Source organism: Oratosquilla oratoria, chromosome 38 (genome assembly GCF_046742065.1).
Source record: "Oratosquilla oratoria isolate Oo_2021 chromosome 38, ASM4674206v1, whole genome shotgun sequence".
NCBI classification, from domain to species: Eukaryota; Metazoa; Arthropoda; class Malacostraca; order Stomatopoda; family Squillidae; genus Oratosquilla; species Oratosquilla oratoria.
In genome coordinates, this window is record NC_134814.1 from 19,422,020 (window position 1) to 19,444,519 (window position 22,500).

Consider the following 22,500-nt stretch of genomic DNA (forward strand, 5'->3'; position numbering starts at 1 on the left):
ATTATCTATTTATTTCACTAATTTATCTACTTCTTTATTTATTTTTTATTTTTCCTCATCCGACCTAATTATAAACCAAAAGGTCTCCAGTCGATATGCTCTTCCTTTGTAATCCTTTAGACATAAGAACATAAGAACATAAGAAATAAAGGAGACTGCAAAAGACCATAAGGCCTACACTAGGCAGCTCCGTATCCATCACCACCTGTCATCCCCATCCATAAAGTTGTCTAATCGTTTTTTAAAACAACTGATAGTTTCAGCGCTTACTACATGGTTACTAAGTTTATTCCATTCATCGACCACCCTATTAGTAAACCAATTCTTGCCTATTTCCTTCTTAAATCTAAATTTGTCCAGTTTATACCCATTACTGCGAGTCCTGCCCTGTTGTTTTATCATGATGACCTTGTTTGCATCACCCTTGTTATAGCCTTTGATCCACTTGAACACTTCTATAAGATCAACCGCACTCTGCGTCTTTCCAGAGAGTGTAAGTTTAGGTGCCTAAGCCTCTCTTCGTAAGGCAAATTTCCGAGTCCTTGTATCATTTTGGTCATTCTTCTCTGTACTGATTCTAGTGAATTTACGTCCATTCTGTAGGACGGAGACCAAAACTGTACCGCATAGTCAAGGATGGGTCTAACTATCGCTAGATAGAGTTTAATAATTACCTCTGCACTTCTATTCGTTACCGTCCTAGCAATGAAGCCTAATGCTATGTTAGCTTTATTTCTGGCGCTAATACACTGTTTCCTGGTTTTAAGGTCCGGACTCACCAGAACTTCCAAGTCCCTCTCGCACTCAGATTTTTCTAAAAACGTGTTATCTAAGTTGTATCTATTTTCGGGGTTGTGTAGCCCTACGTTTAACACGCTACACTTAGAGATATTGAAGTTCCTTTGTGTGTGTGTGTGTGTGTGTGTGTGTGTGTGTGTGTGTGTGTGTGTGTGTGTGTGTGTGTGTGTGTGTGTGTGTGTGTGTGTGTGTGTGTGTGTGTGTGTGTGTGTGTGTGTGTGTGTGTGTGTGTGTGTGTGTATTCATTCACTTGGTCTTTGGATCACGTGTTGGACTCGTGATCGACAGCTATTTCCCTCCTGGAAGAGAGTGTGTGTGTGTGTGTGTGTGTGTGTGTGTGTGTGTGTGTGTGTGTGTGTGTGTGTGTGTGTGTGTGTGTGTGTGTGTGTGTGTGTGTGTGTGTGTGTGTGTGTGTGTGTGTGTGTGTGTGTGTGTGTGTGTGTGTGTGTGTGTGTGTGCGCACGCGTGCGCAGGTCACCTAACTCAAAATCATATTTCTAAAGCAATGTAACGAGACTCCTTCTCCTCCTCTTCTGCCTCCTCCTGTGGCTGTTCCCTCTATCCAAGTTGTGTTTTTCCTCTATGTCATGACATCGTCCGAAGATCATTGCATTAAATCTGGATTTATGCAAGGTTGCTGTTGTGCTCGTCTACTGAATTTAATGTGAATTTGTTGCGGACAGTAACGTTGAGGGATGAGATGTATCAGTTTTTAGGGTCACCAGTAAGCTTGTGTTTTTCCGCCGTAAGAACTAGTGCAGAGTGCATTTTCTAGAATTTGTCAATTTGACACTATATGTTTACAGTATCTGATGAAAAAGAAATAATAGATTGACATTCATAGGTGTAAGCCAATAATGGCATATAATGCGTGTGGCGAGTCTTGAATTTGGTGAAATTATGAAGAGGGTGAGCATCATTGAGGCGTCCAACGATTGAACTGGTGACTAGTTCCTTTTTGTGAGCAACAGCTACCTACCTCAGTGGAATGTCCAGAGGATTCTCCTCTTTGACAGTAAGCTTGTGTTTTCGTGTGAACTAGGTATCTGCATTGTTTGTGGCAATAATCAAGGTCATAATATATTACTGACAGATCTAATATTGGGCTGATTGAATTGTAGGTGTATGACCTGCTTGGAAAAACTGAATTTCGAATGCAGCAGGCTGTAGTTTGGTCTGGACTTCATTTCGGAATTAATACTAATGTAGAACTCGTGTGTCATGCACTGCTAATATATTTGGTTTGTTGATTGCGTGTTGCTCATCAGGATGGTATTTTAAACAAATTATGTGTGTGTGTATATATATATATATATGTATATATATATGCATACATATATATATATATATATATATATATATATATATATATATATATATATTACACTAGGAAATGGAAAAACGTTTATTTCCAAATGTCATAATGACACAAACACTCGTCGGAAGACTAGCCTGCATAAAGGATTTGATGAAATACAGTACATGCCATGCTTCACGTAGGTGCCCTCGGCGAAAAGATTAGTCCGTGAACTAAGTCGTACTGTTTTGTAGGATCACGGTGGCGTGACGGTACGTTCCTCGTCTTATAGAAAGTAAGCCGCTCAGGTGAGGGTTCGAATCCCAGTAGGAGAGTTTATTTCCAAATGTCATAATGACACACACACACACACACACACACACACGCACACACACACACACACATATATATATATATATGCAGAAAAAACCACTGGGAAATGAGAAGCTTAGTCCGAACGTTTTCGTCTATTTAAGACATTATCAAGGATAATGTCTTAAATAGACGAAAACGTTCGGACTAAGCTTCTCATTTCCCAGTGGTTTTTTCTGCATATTATTTTCACGTGTGCCATGTGAATTACTGCAACATATATATATATATATATATATATATATATATATGTAATTGAATAAGCACAGATGTGTATATATATATATATATATATATATATATATATATATATATATAGTGTATATATGTATATGTGTGCGTGTGTGCGTGCGTGTGTGTGTGTGTATATGTAAGTATATATTTTTCATCTGAATTACGCACTGGCTTTAACAGGTGTGTTCAGTACGATATCAGATTCCTTACTGCGTCTTTCTCTCTCGAGCGGGTGTAGTGTCTGTAAAAACAACTTTACCTTGGCCCTTCATACACAAGATCGAAAACCCACTTCCCTTACTTCTACATCTTCCTTCCTCTTCTCTTCCTCTACCTCTCCTCTTTCTTTTACCTCCCCTGTATTCAACAATATTCCCATTCTGGATGCTTGGCTGGTCGGCACTCCACGGGACATTTCTTGTTGATTTTTTCGTTTCTGTATTCCTGTCTGTAGGCCCGCGCACCAATGAAGTCTCCGGAGGGGTCTCTTTGGCTCGGGAAGGGGACAGAGTTCTTGAACCTCTTGCAGTAGAAGGCGTCGTGTTCGAGGACTTGACCTTGGATCGCTGGGTACAGGTACGTCTGCCAAAAGAATTAAGAATCACTCAATTTCGAAACTTGAATTGTCGCCTTATAAATGAAGCGGTCCTGAACATTGCTTCTGAACAGGAGACAAGGATGACTTCTTGTCCACGAGGAGCAAAGATGAAAGGGTGGTGGATGGGAATGGAATAGGTGGGAACGGGTGCATACATTGCCTGCCTACCTCCTTTATAAAAGGGAAGAGGCCCTTGCATACAGAAATATGAAACTGTCGCAAAAATTACATATCGACAACTAACCGAATAGATGTATTAAATGATGCATGCACTTCTGCCAATATATGTGACAACTTTTACCCTTTGAACTCCTTTATTTTGTTCATTTAGTCATTTTGTTCAGACAAACACCAATTGGCTTCATTCAGTTAAGGGAGACTTCTGAAGCATTAGTGGATTAATTCCGTCACAAGTAGTATAATGCTATGAAGAGGAAGGTTAGAAGCGACGCCAGAAGGCGCGTAGCTTTAGACGAAGCCGCATCGTTTGTCCTATGCACCTGGGCTGTTGGGGTAGGTAACAGTCACTGCTGGGAATCGGAGGGGAGGGTGGGATTCGAACCCACAACTGCAAAGCAAATGCAAGGTCACCACTCTTCCGACTGATTATGACACCAGCGCACAATGCTATGTAAAGGCATAAGATTGCCAGGTAGAAACCAGAATGGAAGCTTAGTGTGTACGGGTTAACTAAGGCGGGTCTAACTAACAACACGTATATCGAGTTTGAGCGTTGACCCCCCCCCCCCTCTGTCTCGCAACTAGGGTCAATTTAGCGGAGTGTAACGGTCATAACCGACATATCTTCAGCAGAAATATGAACTATTATTACTTTATTTGAGATATTATTTTTCTATAAGCTAAGGAAGGAAAATCTATATCAATATTTCTTCATATATTGCCCATTAGTTTGTAAACATAAGATGGCGGGCCCAGCGGGCCCCTTTCAGTCACTTGCTCCTGCTATGGAACTACAAATGTTGTTAACTTTGTTTAAACTTAAGTTCAAGGGGAAGAAGGGTGTTTAGGGGACTGTATGTGTCTATTGTGATCATGTCATTGAAAGATAATATATGGATGCTGTTGTGGTGCTATTTTGCATTCAAGAATCTTCAAATGCTACTATTGTATATCATTACAAAGTAAGAATACAATTACATGGGATAAAAACCCAGTGGTTACTAAAATAGTTCCTACAAACTACAGAGGAAAGATGGTGTTGTGCTTCGCAGAACGATGCAGGGGAACTTAATGTTTCATGTTGGGATAATTTAAGCTTAAGCTTAAAGTGAAGACAGAGGTGACAGCATAATGAACATGGTAATGAAATGTCAATTACAAAAAAAAAAAAAAAAAAAAAAGCGACATTCTTATGCAACCATAAAAAATACTCCTAAATACTTGTATGTAAATTGTCTTGCTATATCATTCATATGCAAGAACCTTAAGATGTCATGAAATTAAAAGACCATTATACCAGATTAAAATGAAAGAGCAAACTACTAGGACACGTGCATTTTTTGTTTTGCAAGATTGGTTGAATTTTGATTTATAGTTACGCTCATTGAAAGCATACATAAAAAAGACGAAGAAAATAAAATACTTACTCTCAGTGCAAATTGGTCCAAGCCTCGCTTATTACTGGTGATCATAAATATTTTTTCGCGAGCTTTAGCAACCTCTTTAGAATTCAAATCTAAGCAACCACCCCACATGCCGCCCAACATTGGCACACCGTGACCCGGATGGTCTCGCATGACGTGGTAGCACTGAAACAAAAATGTATAGTCAACTAAGTTGTTACATGAGTCAGCCCATATTTACATGCTAAAAATATCTTGAGAGAATATAGGGTATAATGAATTGTACTGGAAAAGCATCTGGACAGAAAGCCTTTCTGTAGACATGGACAAATATAAGAAAACAGATGATTGACTAAAGCTCAGGTGTTTAACTGAGTTTTGACATTCAGAGGTGCTTTCGTGCCATTCACAAGTTTACTATGAACAATTTATTAGCCACTTCCAAATTCAACATAAAGGGTTATCTCTAATGTAATGCAAGGTAATTTTAGCAGTTTTCTTTGTCCGTTAGTATAAAAAACGATATTAAATCCCAGATAACAAATGCACAACGCGTCTTCGCAGTGAGATGCCAATACGGAATATTTTAGTGGCTCATTTATGCGACACAAGCAGAACCCGTGGAAATTTCACGGGATTTACGAAGGAGTCTTCAGTCTTCATAAGGAGTCATCAAAGTCTCCCGATGTTGTCATCGAATTCTCCCGTCGTGTGTGTCTCTCTCTCTCTCTCTCTCTCTCTCTCTCTCTCTCTCTCTCTCTCTCTCTCTCTCTCTCTCTCTCTCTCTCTCTCTCTCTCTCTCTCTCTCTCTCTCTCTCTCTCTCTCTCTCTCTCTCTCTCTCTCTCTCTCTCTCTCTCTCTCTCTCTCTCTCTCTCTCTCTCTCTCTCTCTCTCTCTCTCTCTCTCTCTCTCTCTCTCTCTCTCTCTCTCTCTCTCTCTCTCTCTCTCTCTCTCTCTTTCTCGTTAGGTCAATCATAAAGGCAATATTATTTTTTAATCGTTTATGTCATGTCACACTAAACATTTATAGACGTTTGATTATCTTCATGTAACCTATGATTAAACTTGTATAGACGTTTAAATACTGTTTATTTATTTATCTATTTATCTATTTATTTATTTATCTACTTATTTTCGTGAGGTTCTGTAAGGAGCTTTGAAAGTAACGCGACATGACGTCACACGTTAAGTTTTGAATAAATGCCTTTTTTAATATTTCGTTTATCGAAAGATTGTGATAAATAGGTGAATAAAATCGTCTGTCTTTAGCCAGAATAAAACTACTTTGATTCCTTTGCACCGTGACGCCGTGTCGGAAGCGCTGAAGCGACGTGACGTCACCGCTCTCGGCCAATAAGTCATCTTCGTTGCCGTGACGTCACCACTGTCGCTTAGCTGGCAGCCAATCAGTCGTCTCCTTTTTGGCGTGACGTCACCGCTCTCGGTCAATAAGTCGTCTCTTTTGCCGTGACGTCACCACTCTCACTTCGCTCGCAGCCAATCAGTCGTCAGCAATTTTGGAAGGCTTCGTTGCCGTGACGTCACCGCGTGACACACATAGATAGTTACAAGCGTATTAATATATAGACTGTTTCTATCTAAAATAACTTCCATTGTCAATTGTTTGACAATTACTTCGCCGGTCACTAAATAAACTTAGTTAACCTTAGAACGCTATTAGAACAAATTTGGTAGCATTCAGGACTTTATTTTACGAAAAAGTAGACAATTTCACAAAGCTTGAAGACATCTGATCCTGTACAATGGCCTCTTCCCATTTTGTCCACAGGTCATATCATTACCAGCTTATGCCATATTATTCCTGTATATTTCTCATTACCATTGCCCTTTCTGAAGGATTACAAAGGATTACAAAGGCGGAGCATCCCGACACCTTTTAGTCCATATCTAGGTCGGATGCGAAAAAAATCATAATAATAATAAATTAATAAAAAAATATATATGATAATTAATGTAAATAACAAATAAAATACATAAATGAATAATAAAAAAATAGGACCAAATGATAATAATATAGAGCAAGGTATAAATAAAAAACAAAATGATAATATAAGACATGATATTGAAACTCAAAATATGTCAAAAAGAAATAATCACGAGTTTCTTAAAACGATGTACTTTAATGCTCGTAGTATTAGGAACAAATTTCAAGAAATACAGGCGTATGTCAAAAGCGAAAATCTCGATATGATAGGAATAACTGAGACATGGTTAAATGGTACAGAGTTCGAAGCTGAATTTAATATTGCGGGATTTAAACACTTTCATCAGGATAGAAACCACAAGAAAGGTGGGGGTGTTCTATTGTACGTTAAAAACAATGTTCATGCTTGTGTTTTAGAGAAAGTGAAACAGGATGCATATGATAGTTTGTGGGTTGAGTTAACCCAAACAAATGGACAAAAAATGAATATAGGTGTACTATATAGGCCAAAGACATTATCATTAGCAGACGACAAACTGTTATTTCAAGAACTGTCTAGTTTCTGCAACCGGGATTTATTGATAATGGGTGATTTCAATTTTACTGACATTGATTGGATGACCCTTGAACATGGCCATATAGGTAATCGCTTGATTGATTTTCTTGGTGACAATTACTTAATTCAGCATGTAAAAGAGCCCACAAGATATGGAAACTTACTCGATCTATTGATCACTAGTCGCGAAAGCATGGTAAGTGATGTAGAAGTCGGTGAATCTGTTGCAAATAGCGATCACAACTTAGTCAGATTCAAACTCCTAAACAATTTTAGAATAGATACTTGTGCTTCTAAAATACCCGATTTCAGTAAAGCTCAGTTCATAGGACTACGTCAGGAGCTTCAGCTTACAGATTGGGAGGCAAAATTAAACGAAAGGCCTGTAGATCAGATGTGGGAAATATTTCAAAATACGCTCACTAAGATGATTCAAACTTACATTCCTTTTAAGGACAGACGTCCCCCAAATCAATCTCGCCCAAAGTGGCTCGACAAAGAAACTGAAAAAAGTATTGCTAAAAAGAGACAGGCTTATAAGAAATATAAGTGTTCGGGTGCATCTAATGACTATGAAAGTTATGTATCAATACAGAGAGATTTAAAAAAGACAACAAGAAAAAGAAAACGACAATACGAAATGAACATCGCTGAGAAATCCAAAGAGAATCCCAAAGAATTCTATAGTTACATTAGAGATAAAAAGGTTGTTAGGAATCACATTGGTCTACTATTATCTGCTGACGGTCAACTTGAATATTCAAATGAAGGAATGTGTAATATCTTAAACAATTATTTTAGCTTGGTATTCGTAAACGAAACACCTCAAAGTGAATTCCAAACTGAAACCTGTGAAAAGTCTGGGGTAAACTTACTCACTACGGTAAATATAACAAAAGAAAAAATTAAAAGGTGTATAGACAAACTCAAAGTTAATAAAACACCAGGGCCTGACGGTTGGCATCCAATAATCTTAAAGAAATGAAAAATGAGATTGTTGTTCCATTAGAAATTATTTTCAAGAAATCCATCATATCCGGAGATGTCCCAAGAGAATGGAAGCTAGCTAACGTTACTCCCATATTCAAAAAAGGTGACAAAAAGAAACCAAATAACTGTAGGCCTATAAGTTTGACTTCAATCGTAGGAAAAATAATGGAAACTATCATCAGAGATGCTATCGAACATCATTTAGAAAGTGACCGTTTGATAAATGATAGCCAGCATGGTTTCAGACGGAAACGTTCTTGCGTGACTAACTTACTCGAATTCTACAACACAGTTATCTCGAATTATGACAAAAGAAACAATATAGATTTGATATATCTAGACTTTGCAAAAGCTTTTGATACCGTCCCACACGAAAGACTACTTACTAAACTAGCTTTGCATGGAATAAGTGGTAGCCTATTAGGTTGGACTAGTAATTGGTTGAATGGTCGAAAACAGAGAATTGTTTTAAATGGACAAACTTCTGTATGGAAAAGTGTTGCAAGTGGAGTTCCTCAGGGTTCCGTTCTTGGGCCACTTCTATTCATAGTATATATAAATGATATAGACCATGGACTAAAATCTACTGTTTCCAAACTTGCTGATGATACAAAACTGTGCGGAGTGGCAAATGATCACTCAAACCAATTAGATATTCAAGAAGATTTAGATAAATTACAGCAATGGTCTGAAAAGTGGCTAATGAAATTTAACACAAGTAAATGCAAGGTAATGCACATAGGTAAAAATAACAGTAAGTACGATTACAAGTTATTTGGAAATTCGATAACAAAAGTGGATAGTGAAAAAGATCTCGGCGTAATTATCAGTAACGACCTCAAATCATCCAAGCAATGTATTTCAGCCTCTGAGAAAGCAAACAAGATTCTGGGACTGATTGCGCGATCTTTTGATTTCAAAAGTCCCTCACTCATTAACAAGCTATATAAATCGTTAGTTCGTCCACATTTGGAATATGCTGTTTCCGTATGGTCACCGAATCTCATTAAAGACTTTGACAGACTGGAAAAAGTACAACGGCGAGCCACAAAACTGATTCCAAATATCAAAAATAAATCATACGAAAATCGACTAAAACACATGAATCTGTTTTCCCTAAAAAAGAGTAGACTCAGAGGTGACTTGATACAGGTCTTTAAGATTCTAAAGGGAATTGACAACATCAAAAGTGACAAAATTTTGACATTGAATGAGAATCAGACAAGAAACAATGGTCTCAAACTGTCCGGAAATAGATTCAATTTGGAAGTAGGTAGAAACAACTTTGCCAACCGTGTAGTTAATGAATGGAATAAACTTCCTGTACAGGTAGTGCAATGTAGTTCAGTTTGAAGCTTTAAGAATCATTTAGATAAATACTTAAGTAAGAGGCTGTAATGATTATAATTTATCTTATATTATTTGATTTTGTTTTGTTATCATTTGTCTGTCTGATTTTCATTTATTATTAGTTATATGTTAATTTATCATTTACTATTTACCTGTTTGTTTATTATTTTAACTATACCTATGCATTTATTTACGTATTAAATTTGTTATTTACATTATTATAGTTTTTATTTATTATTTTATTATCAATATGATTTTTTTTTTTTTTTTGCATCCGACCTAGATATGGATCAAAAGGTCTCCTGTCGGCATGCTCCGCCTTTGTAATCCTTTGTAATCCTTTGTAAATAGTAAATGATAATAGATTGATACAGAACTAATAATAAATGAGAATCAAACAGACAAATGATAACAAAACAAAAACAAATAATATAGAATATATTATAATCATTACAGCATCTTGCTTAGGTGTTTATTTAAATGATTTTTAAAGCTTCGAACTGAACTACATTGCACTACCTGTGCAGGGAGTTTATTCCATTCATTAACTACACGGTTGGCGAAGTTGTTTCTACCCACTTCCATATTAAATCTATTTCCGAACAGTTTGAGACCATTGTTTCTTGTCTGATTCTCATTCAATGTGAAAATTTGGTCACTTTTGATGTCAATTCCCTTTAAAATCTCTAAGTCTACGCTTTTTTAGGAAAAACAGATTCATATGTTTTAGTTGATTTTCGTATGATTTATTTTTTATATTTGGAATCAGTTTTGTGGATCGCCGTTGTGCTTTTTCCAGTCTGTCAATGGCTTTAATGAGATTCGGTGACCATACGGAAACCGCATATTTCAAATGTGGACGAACTAACGATTAATATAGCTTGTTCATGAGTGATGGACTTTTGAAGTCAAAAGATCGCGCAATCAGTCCTAGAATCTTATTTGCTTTCTCAGAGGCTGAAATACACTGCTTGGATGATTTGAGATCGTTACTGATAATTACGCCGAGATCTTTTTCACTATCCACTTTTGTTAACGAATTTCCAAGTAACTTGTAATTGTACTTACTGTTATTTTTACCTATGTGTATTACCTTGTATTTACTTGTGTTAAATTTCATAAGCCACTATTCAGACCATTGCTGTAATTTATCTAAATCTTCTTGAATATCTAATTGGTTTAAGTGATCATTTGTCATTCCGCACAGTTTTGTATCATCAGCAAATTTGGAATCAGTAGATTTTAGTCCATGGTCTATATCATTTATATATACTATGAATACAAGTGGCCCAAGAACGGAACTCTGAGGAACTCCACTTGTAACATTTTTCCATCTAGAAGTTTGTCCATTTAAAACAATTCTCTGTTTTCGATCATTCAACCAATTACTAGTCCAACTTAATAGGCTGCCACTTATTCCGTGTGAAGCTAATTTAGTAAGTAGTCGTTCGTGGGGGACGGTATAAATAGGAACTGATTAACTATTTGGCAGTTGTAAGGATAAATTAAGTTTTTTTCTTCTTATTTGCAAACACAGAAGAAGCATAAAAAGTAAAGTGTAACACTGAATGAAAGCTTCCATTCAGTATTCACTAAGGGAAAGAAGTCCAAGGGAGAGAAGGATGACGCTGTCTTATACAACATTGCAAGTGAATAAACTTCTCGAGAACTTGGAAGCGAGAGAGACCTTGAACCCAGATGTGATTTCGTAATGGATGCACCACCGAGGCACTTTGTTACGTAGTTACCACGTAAAAGCAAGATCATAAAAAGAACCGAATGTAATGAGTTTAACGTTACTTTGACTTTGTTGTTATACGCCTTTAGACATACTTAGAGACTTGCATGTTGAGATCACTGGATTTATATGTTGCTAGGCTATAGTTATTTTTGTATCTTGGTTAATATAATTTTCAAACCTCAACAATAATGTTAATTTTTTCACAATAAAGCTCTTTAAAACTTTTTAGTGCATGCAGTTTAGCATGGGTGAAATCGTATCTCATTTTCCTCGATCGTCATATATCTTGTATTTATATGTAGTCTAATCAATATACCTGTTTGTATCCTGTTTGCATGTATACGTCCCATACAGCCAGTCATATGACCCACGCGCAGGCCTCACCCACCATTCCAATCACACTCTCTGGACACCGTTTCCTGTATTGAAACTGCTGAGGCAGACATCACGAGGTCCAGTAAAATACACATTTCGCTGACCCAGCAAACCCTAGCTTCGCGACAGGCAGGCAACACACACACACACACACTAACGCACACTTATAAGTGCAGTCCACCGCCAGGCATGTCAATTACGAAAAACAACATAACAACGAGCTTCTCCCCTTTGGATACACATATATAATAAGTTTAGAGATGTACCTATACGTAAACATAAGAATTAGGTTGTCAGAAACTGTAGGCTCCCGTTAATAATCATGTAAGCACCATCGTCGGTAACCGACCGATTGTACGCGTCAGCATATTTCTGAACAAAAACCAAACGCACGGCCCGAGAGAGCGGGTCGGTGACGTACTTGAATACTGTTAGTGGTGATGCTAAGGTGTAATAAGACTGTTAAAATCAAGGAAATAAAGTGAAGAAAATGTGACATAGTGTTTGATGTGTCCGGCTACGCCCTGGGAACCCTACACACGGGTACATCGAACGAATGGTGGCAGCCACAGTACCCCCCCACATCTCCGAACAGAATCGCCTGTCTCCAAGCAAACACGTCTGAGTAAGTCCCCCACGCCACACGACTCCATTCGAGCCGGCGAAACCAATACGACTACTCCACCTCCCAGTGCCAACCGCTCCCTCTGCCGCAGTCCAAGCGACTAATCAACCTCTTCACACCAAGCGTTCCCTCCCAGACGCACACAACCTGAATCACCCAGTGTTATTCTAGTACTCTCATACCACCGACCCATCTACCGTCAACCTACTGACTACAGGTAACATAACAAATTTCCTCAACTTACTTCCACTTAATTCCAATATATCCCGTGATAATACACAATACATTACCCATCACTCCCCATCCCTGATACTGCCTGTCTTCTTTTTTTTTTACGAGAACATCAACGAGGCACTCCCCTCATCTAGATATAATTCTACACATATTGACATCTTACGTCCTCCTACATACGTAAGGACAAACAAGTCTACGGCCCGCCACAGCCACACCTGACGGACCGGAAGCACATCGATATAATTATCGATAACCGGGAATATACCCATAAAGGTACCCTATGATTACATATATATAACCTATGTAAAAATCACTCTCAACCAAAATATAACCAAAAGATAACTAAAAATATTTTTTTTCCTTCTTTGATCAATAATTAAGTTTTAGTGATTTAATAATTCAACAACATTATCTTATTATAAAACTAAGCTACTTAATTAAGTTACACAACTAAGTTAAAATCATTTTTGCATACTTCCATCTTGTACTGTACCAATTTATTATTTAGAATACTGTATTTTAAATATATTTCTCAATAACTATTATAATCACATAATTTTTTTGCCAATATCAAATAATTCTTCTTCACAATATTTTATATAACCTTTTACACTGTATATCCTTTATATATATATATATATATATATATATATATATATATATATATATATATATATATATATATATAAATCAAATACCAATTTCACATATTCCTAATACCATTTCATATTTATAGATATGCAATAACTTTTACTAGATTTGACTATTACATAATCTCACATTCATATGCATTCTTACAGTTAAGTAATTCTTGTCTAAACTATATATATATTTATGTATACAATAACCGTTAATTGCTTTCACTACGTATTACCCATTTATATTTACATAGAACTTAGACATTTTTATAAATGTCACTTACCTTTCATAATTACTACTATTAACCAGCTATATATATATATATATATATATATATATATATATATATATATATATATATATATATATATATATATATACATATAATTATCATCATACTGTAATTTGTGCAATATAACCCATTATTATTATTGCCACATTTACATTTTTACCATTTATATTTATATGTTCTTTTATGTAACTATTTTATCTTAGACTACAAATCAAACCTAACTATTAACTAATACATACCTCGCTAGTTAACGACAAACATGGCAACTGGAACAAGAAGTAAAGTCATTCAAAAGATGCACAACGTCCTATCAAGATCCAAAGAGGAGAAACAATCACAGGACATATCCAGTGACAAAGAGGAAATACACACAGAGGACTTAACTGACAATGACAAACCAGACCATTTTTACCTATATCCACGGGTTGACAGTACCTCTAAACAGTTAACCAATGACCAGTTAAATAATTCTGACAAAACTGCTCCTAAGGCAGGTACCCCAATAGCCCCTCTTTATGAGAACGATGTCCTACCTTTTTTCAACCAACCTCCTCAAGTAGACCCCTCTAACCTCTCTCAACCACAACAACCCATTCAACCCACCCAATCAACTCCTCAAAATACTCCTCCTATAAATATTCATCAGTTCAATCCCCATATCCCCACACCCTCCTTTCCCCCTCCCGTTCACCCACAATACCAACCTCATCATCACGCTCCCCATACTGTTCCATCACCCTACCAACACTTCCCATTTCCTTCTCCCCATATCCCATCTGGTCAAGCCCACTCTACACCACATCACTACCCACCACCCAACCTTCCTCCAAATCCACAATGTTATCCTTACTCACAACCTCAACCAACAATAATTAACAACTATCAAACCATAACCCCCCTCACAGAAATCCCAACCTTTTCCCAAAACAGTGGATTATCCATAAACGACTTCTTGACAGCATGTGACCTGTTTTTCTCAAAGAACCAACACTACTCTGACACAGATAAAATAAATTTGTGCCGTCAGAAAATAGACCCATCTGACATTTGCCGTTCAAAGGCAAGGATGCTAGACAGTTTAGTTGCATGTGGAATCACATATCAGGAATATAAACACCACCTTCTTAATGTCTTTCACAACAAACAAGTTAACAACATCTCCTTCCTTCCCACTTTCCTCAATAACACTAGAGTCCAACCACATTCCGTTACGAACATTATGGATTTCGTAGCAAACGGAATTAAAGAAGTCAGAGAGGACCTAGAGAATAACTCTCCTTGGACCCACACTGACCAATTTGGTCAAAATGTAATGACCACAAAAAACTTACTAACATTCTTTGAGATAGGTTTCTATCTCTCCCAACTCCCTCCAAAGTGTTTAAAGGAAGCCTCCAAAAGGGAACTAGACACTAGAAACCCTCTAGCTTATACCTATATCTTAGACATCATCAATGCTTGCAATGTATCTTTAGACACCCCCCCACTATCTCCCCAGACTAAATAGCCTTCACTCACAGCAGCCCCCTCCCACCAATCAAGGACAACCTTCTAAGTGGTGCTCCTACCATTCATCACCCAGTCACAACACAAGAGACTGCATACAAAAACAACAAATACAAACACAGGCACCACGCCACCCTATCCCTTGCTCAGTTCATGGAACCATTTCCCACACCGATGCCCAGTGTCGAACACAGCAACAACAATACCCGCAGGTACAACACCACCCCATCCCTTGCTCAGTGCATGCTACTACCTCGCATACGAATGCTCAGTGTCAAGTTCAGAATCAAAACAAACAAGTTCCATCCCCCTTTAAACCTCCACTCCTACCTACACCAACACATCCAAACAAATACTGCAGCCTACACAAAACAACAACTCACTCCAACGAAGAGTGTTACCTACAGAAATCACAACCACAACCTCATCAGAGAACTAACCAACCATTCACCGCCCCTCGACACACCCCTCGACAAACAGCTCCCTCCCACACAACACGCACAACCCAACACCGATTGGGGGAACGTGTACCAGCCTCACGCACCAAACCACCATAGGAATATCTCATACACAACACAACTACGTCACCCTAGAAGTGAGTTTAGATCAACTCACAGTTGACATGATGGTTGATACAGGAACAAACCTGAACATCATCCCAAGAGCTCTCTATGAAGCATTAAATGACCCACCCCAAATTCAATTTTCCAATATGGAAGGACTCCTAATAGAAGGGAGCACCATTTCTCTACACGACACCATAGACTTAAACATAGAAGTCAATAACTACAAGGTAGGTTTCACACCTTTCCACATAGCTGACGAATGCAGTCTCGATCAACAAGGTATAATAGGATTAAAATCATTGAGGACATGGAAAACTATTATAGACCTAGACAAAAATAACATCTACTTCTCAGATGTAAATGATGAGCCAACTGTCACTGAGACACCCGACTCAGACACACAACCTCTCTCATGTCTCCTTTCCTCAAATACTCCAATTCCAACTAACAACTATTCCTTCCGACCACCCCCTTATGTCACCTCAAAGGCATTGATGTCTAACACAGTCATCATACCCCCTAGACATTCAATAACAGTTCCACTATACATACCCGGAGCAATCGGACATCAGGACGTCATAATCGACTCAGACACGTCCAGGCTTAACAACATAGCCATTGAGTCCTCCTGGGATACAATATCAGACAATAAACACACACTAGCTATGTTAACAAACATGTCAGACCAACACCGTAAAATCAGGAAGAATACAAACATTTGCGCAGTCCACCTCCATAATTCCCTTATCCAGGAACCACTGCCACAACACATCTCCCCCCTATCCACCCAGACCAAATCACGACATCAGCTACCGGAGAAACCCATAGTGAACTGTTAACCCTCCTACAAAGGAATAGATCAGCTATCGCCTTAGAAGGTGAACCACTAGGCAAATGTGATATTATCAAGCATCACATCCAAATCCCCCCTAACACCCCCCCTTCATACACCCCCGCTTACCGCATACCTCACAGTAGGAAATCCCAAGTCAATGACAGTGTCCAAGAGATGATACACCAAGGCGTCATTTCCCATTCAGACTCCCCATGGAACAGTCCCCTCTTCTTGGTCCCTAAGAAAGATGGAACCTTACGCCCTGTAGTAGACATCCGAAAGATAAACCATTTAACTCAATCTGACCCACACCCCCTCCCCGCCATGCAAGATGTACTACAATGCATTGGCAACGGGAATACAGTTTTTTCCACAATTGACCTTAAGTCAGCCTTCTGGCAGGTGGAATTAACAGATGAGTCCAAAGCCATAACAGCTTTCTCCACTGATAAAGGGCATTTCCATTTTCAACGGATGCCCTTTGGCTTAAAAAACGCCCCCTCAACCCAACAAAGGTTGATGACCCGGATTTTCAGTTACATGATAGGAGTCTCATTGTTCGTCTACTTAGACGACCTCATCATTTACAACCCCACACAAAGAGAACATCTTCACACACTAGAGATTGTCCTAAAACGACTCAAAAACACTGGATTAAAAGTCCAACTAGAAAAGTGTAAATTCCTACAGACGGAACTCACCTTCCTAGGACATAAGGTAGATGCCAGAGGTATCCATACCAACACAGACAAGATAGAAGCTATAAACAAATTCCCAACACCCAAAAACACAAATGAAACAAGAAGCTTCGTAGGTCTTGCATCATACTACAGACATTTTATCCGAAACTTTGCTGATATTGCTTCCCCTCTGACCAAATTCACAAGGAAAGGCGAGCCATTTCAATGGTCAGAAGCAGAACAGCAAAGTTTCGACACTCTCAAACACGCACTCACCACAGCCCCTGTACTAGTTTTCCCTGACATGAAGAAGGAATTCCTTCTTTACACAGACGCCTCCTCTGTAGGAATAGGCGCAGTCTTACAACAAAAGGACGACAATGGCAAAGAGCACCCCATAGCCTACGCAAGTAGAGTCCTTAACAAGGCTGAGAGTAATTACTCCACTACTCACAAAGAAGGGTTAGCTATCGTTTGGGCACTCAAACACTTTAAACATCTCATTCTAGGGTACAATATAAACATCTTTACAGACCACCAACCCCTAGTTTACCTTTTCAACACAAAAGACCTCCACGGGAGAATTGCTAGATGGAAAACCACCTTACTAGACTTTGATCCCAAGATAACATACTTAGCCGGGAAAGCTAATGTAGTGGCAGATTCCTTGAGCAGACAAAACCACATCAACCCTGTCACCCAAACCACATGCATACCTATGCAAGAACTTAGGGATGAAACAGACAGAGACCCAATATGGTCCCCAATAAAGCAGCATCTCATTTCACAAACCCCCTTACACTCCCGACCACCTGTCCCTATTGAGGAACTCAAACTGGTCGACGGAGTCATAAGGAGAACCATTAACACAAGAGAGGTTACTGTTATCCCCAGAGCCCTTGTCTCCAAGGTCCTACACATATTGCACGACAGTGCAATGGGAGGCCACTCGGACAGGGATAAGACACTAAACACGGCTAGGCACACATACTACTGGCAAAATATGAAAAGAGACATAACCATGCATATTGACCTTTGCGTCACTTGCAACCAATTCAGAGGCCCTGACCCAAAACAACTCAATATCAGAGATATCCCACTCCCTGCTGAGCCATGGGAAACACTTGGCATTGACCTACTGAAAATGCCTACGAGCCATCAAGGTTCCAACTATGTACTCACAGCAGTAGACTACTTCTCTAAATACACCATCCTCATTCCACTCCAAGACAAAACAGCAGAGTCTGTAGCCAAAGCCCTAGTTAACAATATCTTTTGTAAATACACCATCCCCCACCTTATGTTATCAGACAATGGCTCTGAATTCAGAAATGAAGTAATGCGTGAAATAGCACACTTATATCAAATCAATCAAACTTTTGCCACTGCTTACCACCCACAAGGTAATGGCCTGTCCGAGCGAACAAATCGCAAGGTCCTAGAGGTTCTCAGACCTCTGGTCAACGATCTCATGGACAGTTGGGAAGATTGGCTACCACAGGTACAAGCCAGTATCAATAGCACAGTCAATTCCGCAACAAAAATGTCCCCACATGAAATCATTTTTGGCCAACCCATGCGCCTCCCCTATCACATTTTCAACCCCCCCCCACCCCTATACAACCTAGATAACCTCGCACACTGCATCAAAAGAGGTATGCAAACCATTTACAAGCAAGTTAGAGCAAACCTGAAAGAAGCCCAGGAGAAGACAAAGACAAAACAACACAAACGGTCAATTCCACTTGACATAGCACTTGGCGACTCAGTCATGGTAAAAGACTCAAGTAGGACAAACAAACTCAAACCCAAATTCCTAGGCCCCTTCACAGTCACAAGTTCACAATAAGAACTCCCTTCCGAATCTCTAGATAACTTCTCTACTTCCTTCCGACCATTATAACCTTAGCGAGGGCAAAATACACATATCCTTAGTCATTCAGACACTGCCCTTTTTCCACAGATGAAATCCCTACAACTCCTCCCCCTCATCGTCCACCTCGCCCTCTCCGTCCCAAGGCTTTTGCCCGGCGCCATAGTCAACAGGCATGGCACCGCAGCATGCGTCGAAGACTCCATCATGGTGAAACTCCGCATCTCACCCACATCCTTGCTAGAACCCATTACTAGACTACAAAATGACCTACTAGACGTAGAGAAATTAATAGGCAGGCAAGTACCAAATAACACTCATCAAAATTATGAAATCTCACTGACACTCTACCACAACGTCAACACATTACAGAGTAAACTTGACCAGATAAAGTACACAATATACCACCTCCCAGACCCAGACAATGACACCACAAAGACCGGAAGAACCAAAAGAGGTCTATTCGATTTCGTTGGCATTATTTCTAAATCCCTATTTGGAACTGCTACTGATCAAGACATTCAAACAGTTCATTCACACATAGGAAAAATAACAAGAGTACTCCACCAACAAGGGAAACTCATAGACTTAAATTCACAGAACATAGACCTCCTCGCTGATTCTGTAAATTCGGTGATTGACAAATACAATGACCTTGCACACTTCACAAACTCTCAGTTGTCTCAGATCACAAATTCCCAAACGGCCCTTTTCTTCCTTCATCACCTGAATAAACTAGATAAAGAACTAGATAGCCTCAAAGACCATACCAATCTCATCCAGAGAGACATTTGGAACGCCCATGCAGGTGTAGTCGACTTCCAAATGATCACCCCAACTCAGCTTAGCCAGACACTACGACGAGCCCACAGTACACTACAACTTACCCCCTTCTTTTCTAAACATGAAATACAGCATTATTACCCAATCTTGGCATCAACTATCTTTCAACAATTTATTTTAATCAACATACCGATGGACCCTATCAAGAGATTCTCCCTTTGGGAAATTTATCCTTTCCCATACCCTTACCAAAACCGCACAATGACCCTCAACCTACCAACCTCTACCATCTTAAAATCAACCGACGGTCAGTGGCTGACACTGACGTCACCGGAGACCATAGCAACTTGCAAGACAGCACGACCCAACTTCCACATCTGTCCAGCCTATCCCTTCCACTTCCAACTAACTAAATCCCAACCCTGCCTCTCGGAACTTACAACCGACAGAATACATTTTACCGAAACTTGTGATTTCCGTTTCTCAGACAACACCCAAATTCACCATACTCATGTAGGACATAAACACTTCTTATATCTCCCTCATCCAACCTTAGTGTCTGTTATGTGCCCCCGTAAACCACCCACCCACCATAAGATTAACGGCTCCGTCACACTGCCAGACATTTCCCACACCTACATGATGAACTCAATGCTACTCCCCAATAACCTCCACGACCAAGGTACCCTCAACTTGACCCACGACCTAGGCCCCATAACCCAACTAATACTCCCTCCCCTACCTAAGATCCCCGATACCATCCTTCCAAGCAAGATAGACATAATACACCAACTGAATAAATCGACCACTCTGGACATGGATTCATTCGACTTACATCATAGGATTCTCCCCTATACCTCTACAACCCTCTCACTCCTAGTCTTTCTCTTCATCACAATAATAATAATCATATTCTGTTGCTCGAAGTAAAACCCTCTGCATCATTCCAACCCCCATACCCAAATTACTGTAAACCTAGATTAAGTTCCATACCCAAATTACTGTAAACCTAGATTAAGTTCCATACCCAAATTTCTGTAAACCTAGATTAAGTTTATGCTGTCTCACCCACGTTCATGAATATCATAATATTTTTTACGGGAAACCATATATATATATATATTATCATTACCAACAAGTGCGATGTGTTACACCACACTACCCATAGAACTGGGTTGGACAATGACATTCCCTACATGAACGCCATGACAATAACAAGCAGCCAATACCCCAGACGGGTTAGTTTTTATTTATTATTAATATGATTTTTTTTTCTTTTTTTTTTTTTTGCATCCGACCTAGATATGGATCAAAAGGTCTCCTGTCGGCATGCTCCGCCTTTGTAATCCTTTGTAATCCTATATAGTGTAACCTTTCATATGATATTGAATGTAATATGTACTCTGGTGAGACACAACACTACCCTTCGGAGACACAACATCGCCACCCTTACCTACAGCTCATGACCCCCCTTTGGGTCCTCAAATTAACTTCAACAACACCCCCCCCCACTCCACACATAAACACCCAAGATTTTGTGTCTCTGACCCCTTGTGTACCTTGAGATTATGCCGGCCTTTCCCACGGCTCGGCATCTTGGTCGCTCCTCGGATCAAACTGTCGTTGGTGACGTATGAAGACTGACAAAGTTATTAATTTGCTTTATACACGTATTTTGTCCTTTGCTTTGTCAAACATGTTCCATTCATTGCATATAGATTTATGTATGTGTATTATCTTGTGGATCTATCTTGTCAATCTTAGGAATTGATTTACGTAAGATTAGAGAAATTGCATATTATCATTGTCTTCGGACGTCGTAAGACGTCGGTGGGAAAGTTCATGGCTTACGTGCGTCCTGGAAAAATTGCGTGTCAAAGGAAGCTGTGGCAACAGCATCCCCTAACTTTCATTTACGTATGTATAAATTTTCATATAAAAACTATTAAGTTTCTGTTTATCTAAGATTGACAAGGTAACTTTATCATATATTGTTTTGTATACATTTTTGTATACATTGATGTAAAGAATATCCGTGTATGTACTTGGAAGTATTAAAAAAATCTCATGTTAATCGTTGCATCTAGCGACACTTGGCAGCCCTCCGGATTTTACGGAGAAGTGTATATATATCAGTGTTTATAACGGTTAAGGTTGATCTCTGCTTAAGTACAAATTGTACCACAACTTCGACTTTGCCCTGCCGTTCACAAGGTTGCTCTGCAACTACCTGGACGACAGGTCAATTAGAATAAAGTGGCGGGGCTGTCTGTCCCAACCTTTTGTGCCGAAGGCTGGAGTACCGCAAGGGTCAGTCCTTGCCCCCACTCTGTACAATCTATATACGAATGACCTGCCAGAGCCGGCTTATCCTCGCAACCAGGCTCTAACTCTTTCGTATGCGGACGACACTAACCACATAAGCAGACACAAAACGCTGCAGGGAGCGTTACACGTAATGCAAAACATCCTAGACGGGGCACACGCGTGGGAGCAACAGTGGCGCATTAAGACCAACGCGTCGAAATGCAATGCTGTACACTTCCGCTGCAAACGAACCAACAGAACAATCACAAACACTCCTCTTAAAATAAACAACACAAACATCCCAGCGAAGGACCATACCCG

General features: G+C 39.3%; 1 protein-coding gene across 1 annotated transcript in view; it reads right to left on the minus strand.

Moving 5' to 3' along the window:
- Nucleotides 1-2,760: 2,760 nt before the first annotated feature.
- LOC143019810 (uncharacterized) overlaps nt 2,761-22,500 on the minus strand; it is a 30,701-nt gene continuing 10,961 nt past the window's right edge. Inside the window, exons 4-5 of the mRNA XM_076175792.1 lie at nt 4,907-5,068; nt 2,761-3,283 (exon numbers count right to left, since the gene is read on the minus strand). Coding sequence (XP_076031907.1) covers nt 3,065-3,283; nt 4,907-5,068 — 381 coding nt within the window. The 3' untranslated portion in view covers nt 2,761-3,064. The remainder of the gene's footprint in view (nt 3,284-4,906; nt 5,069-22,500) is intronic.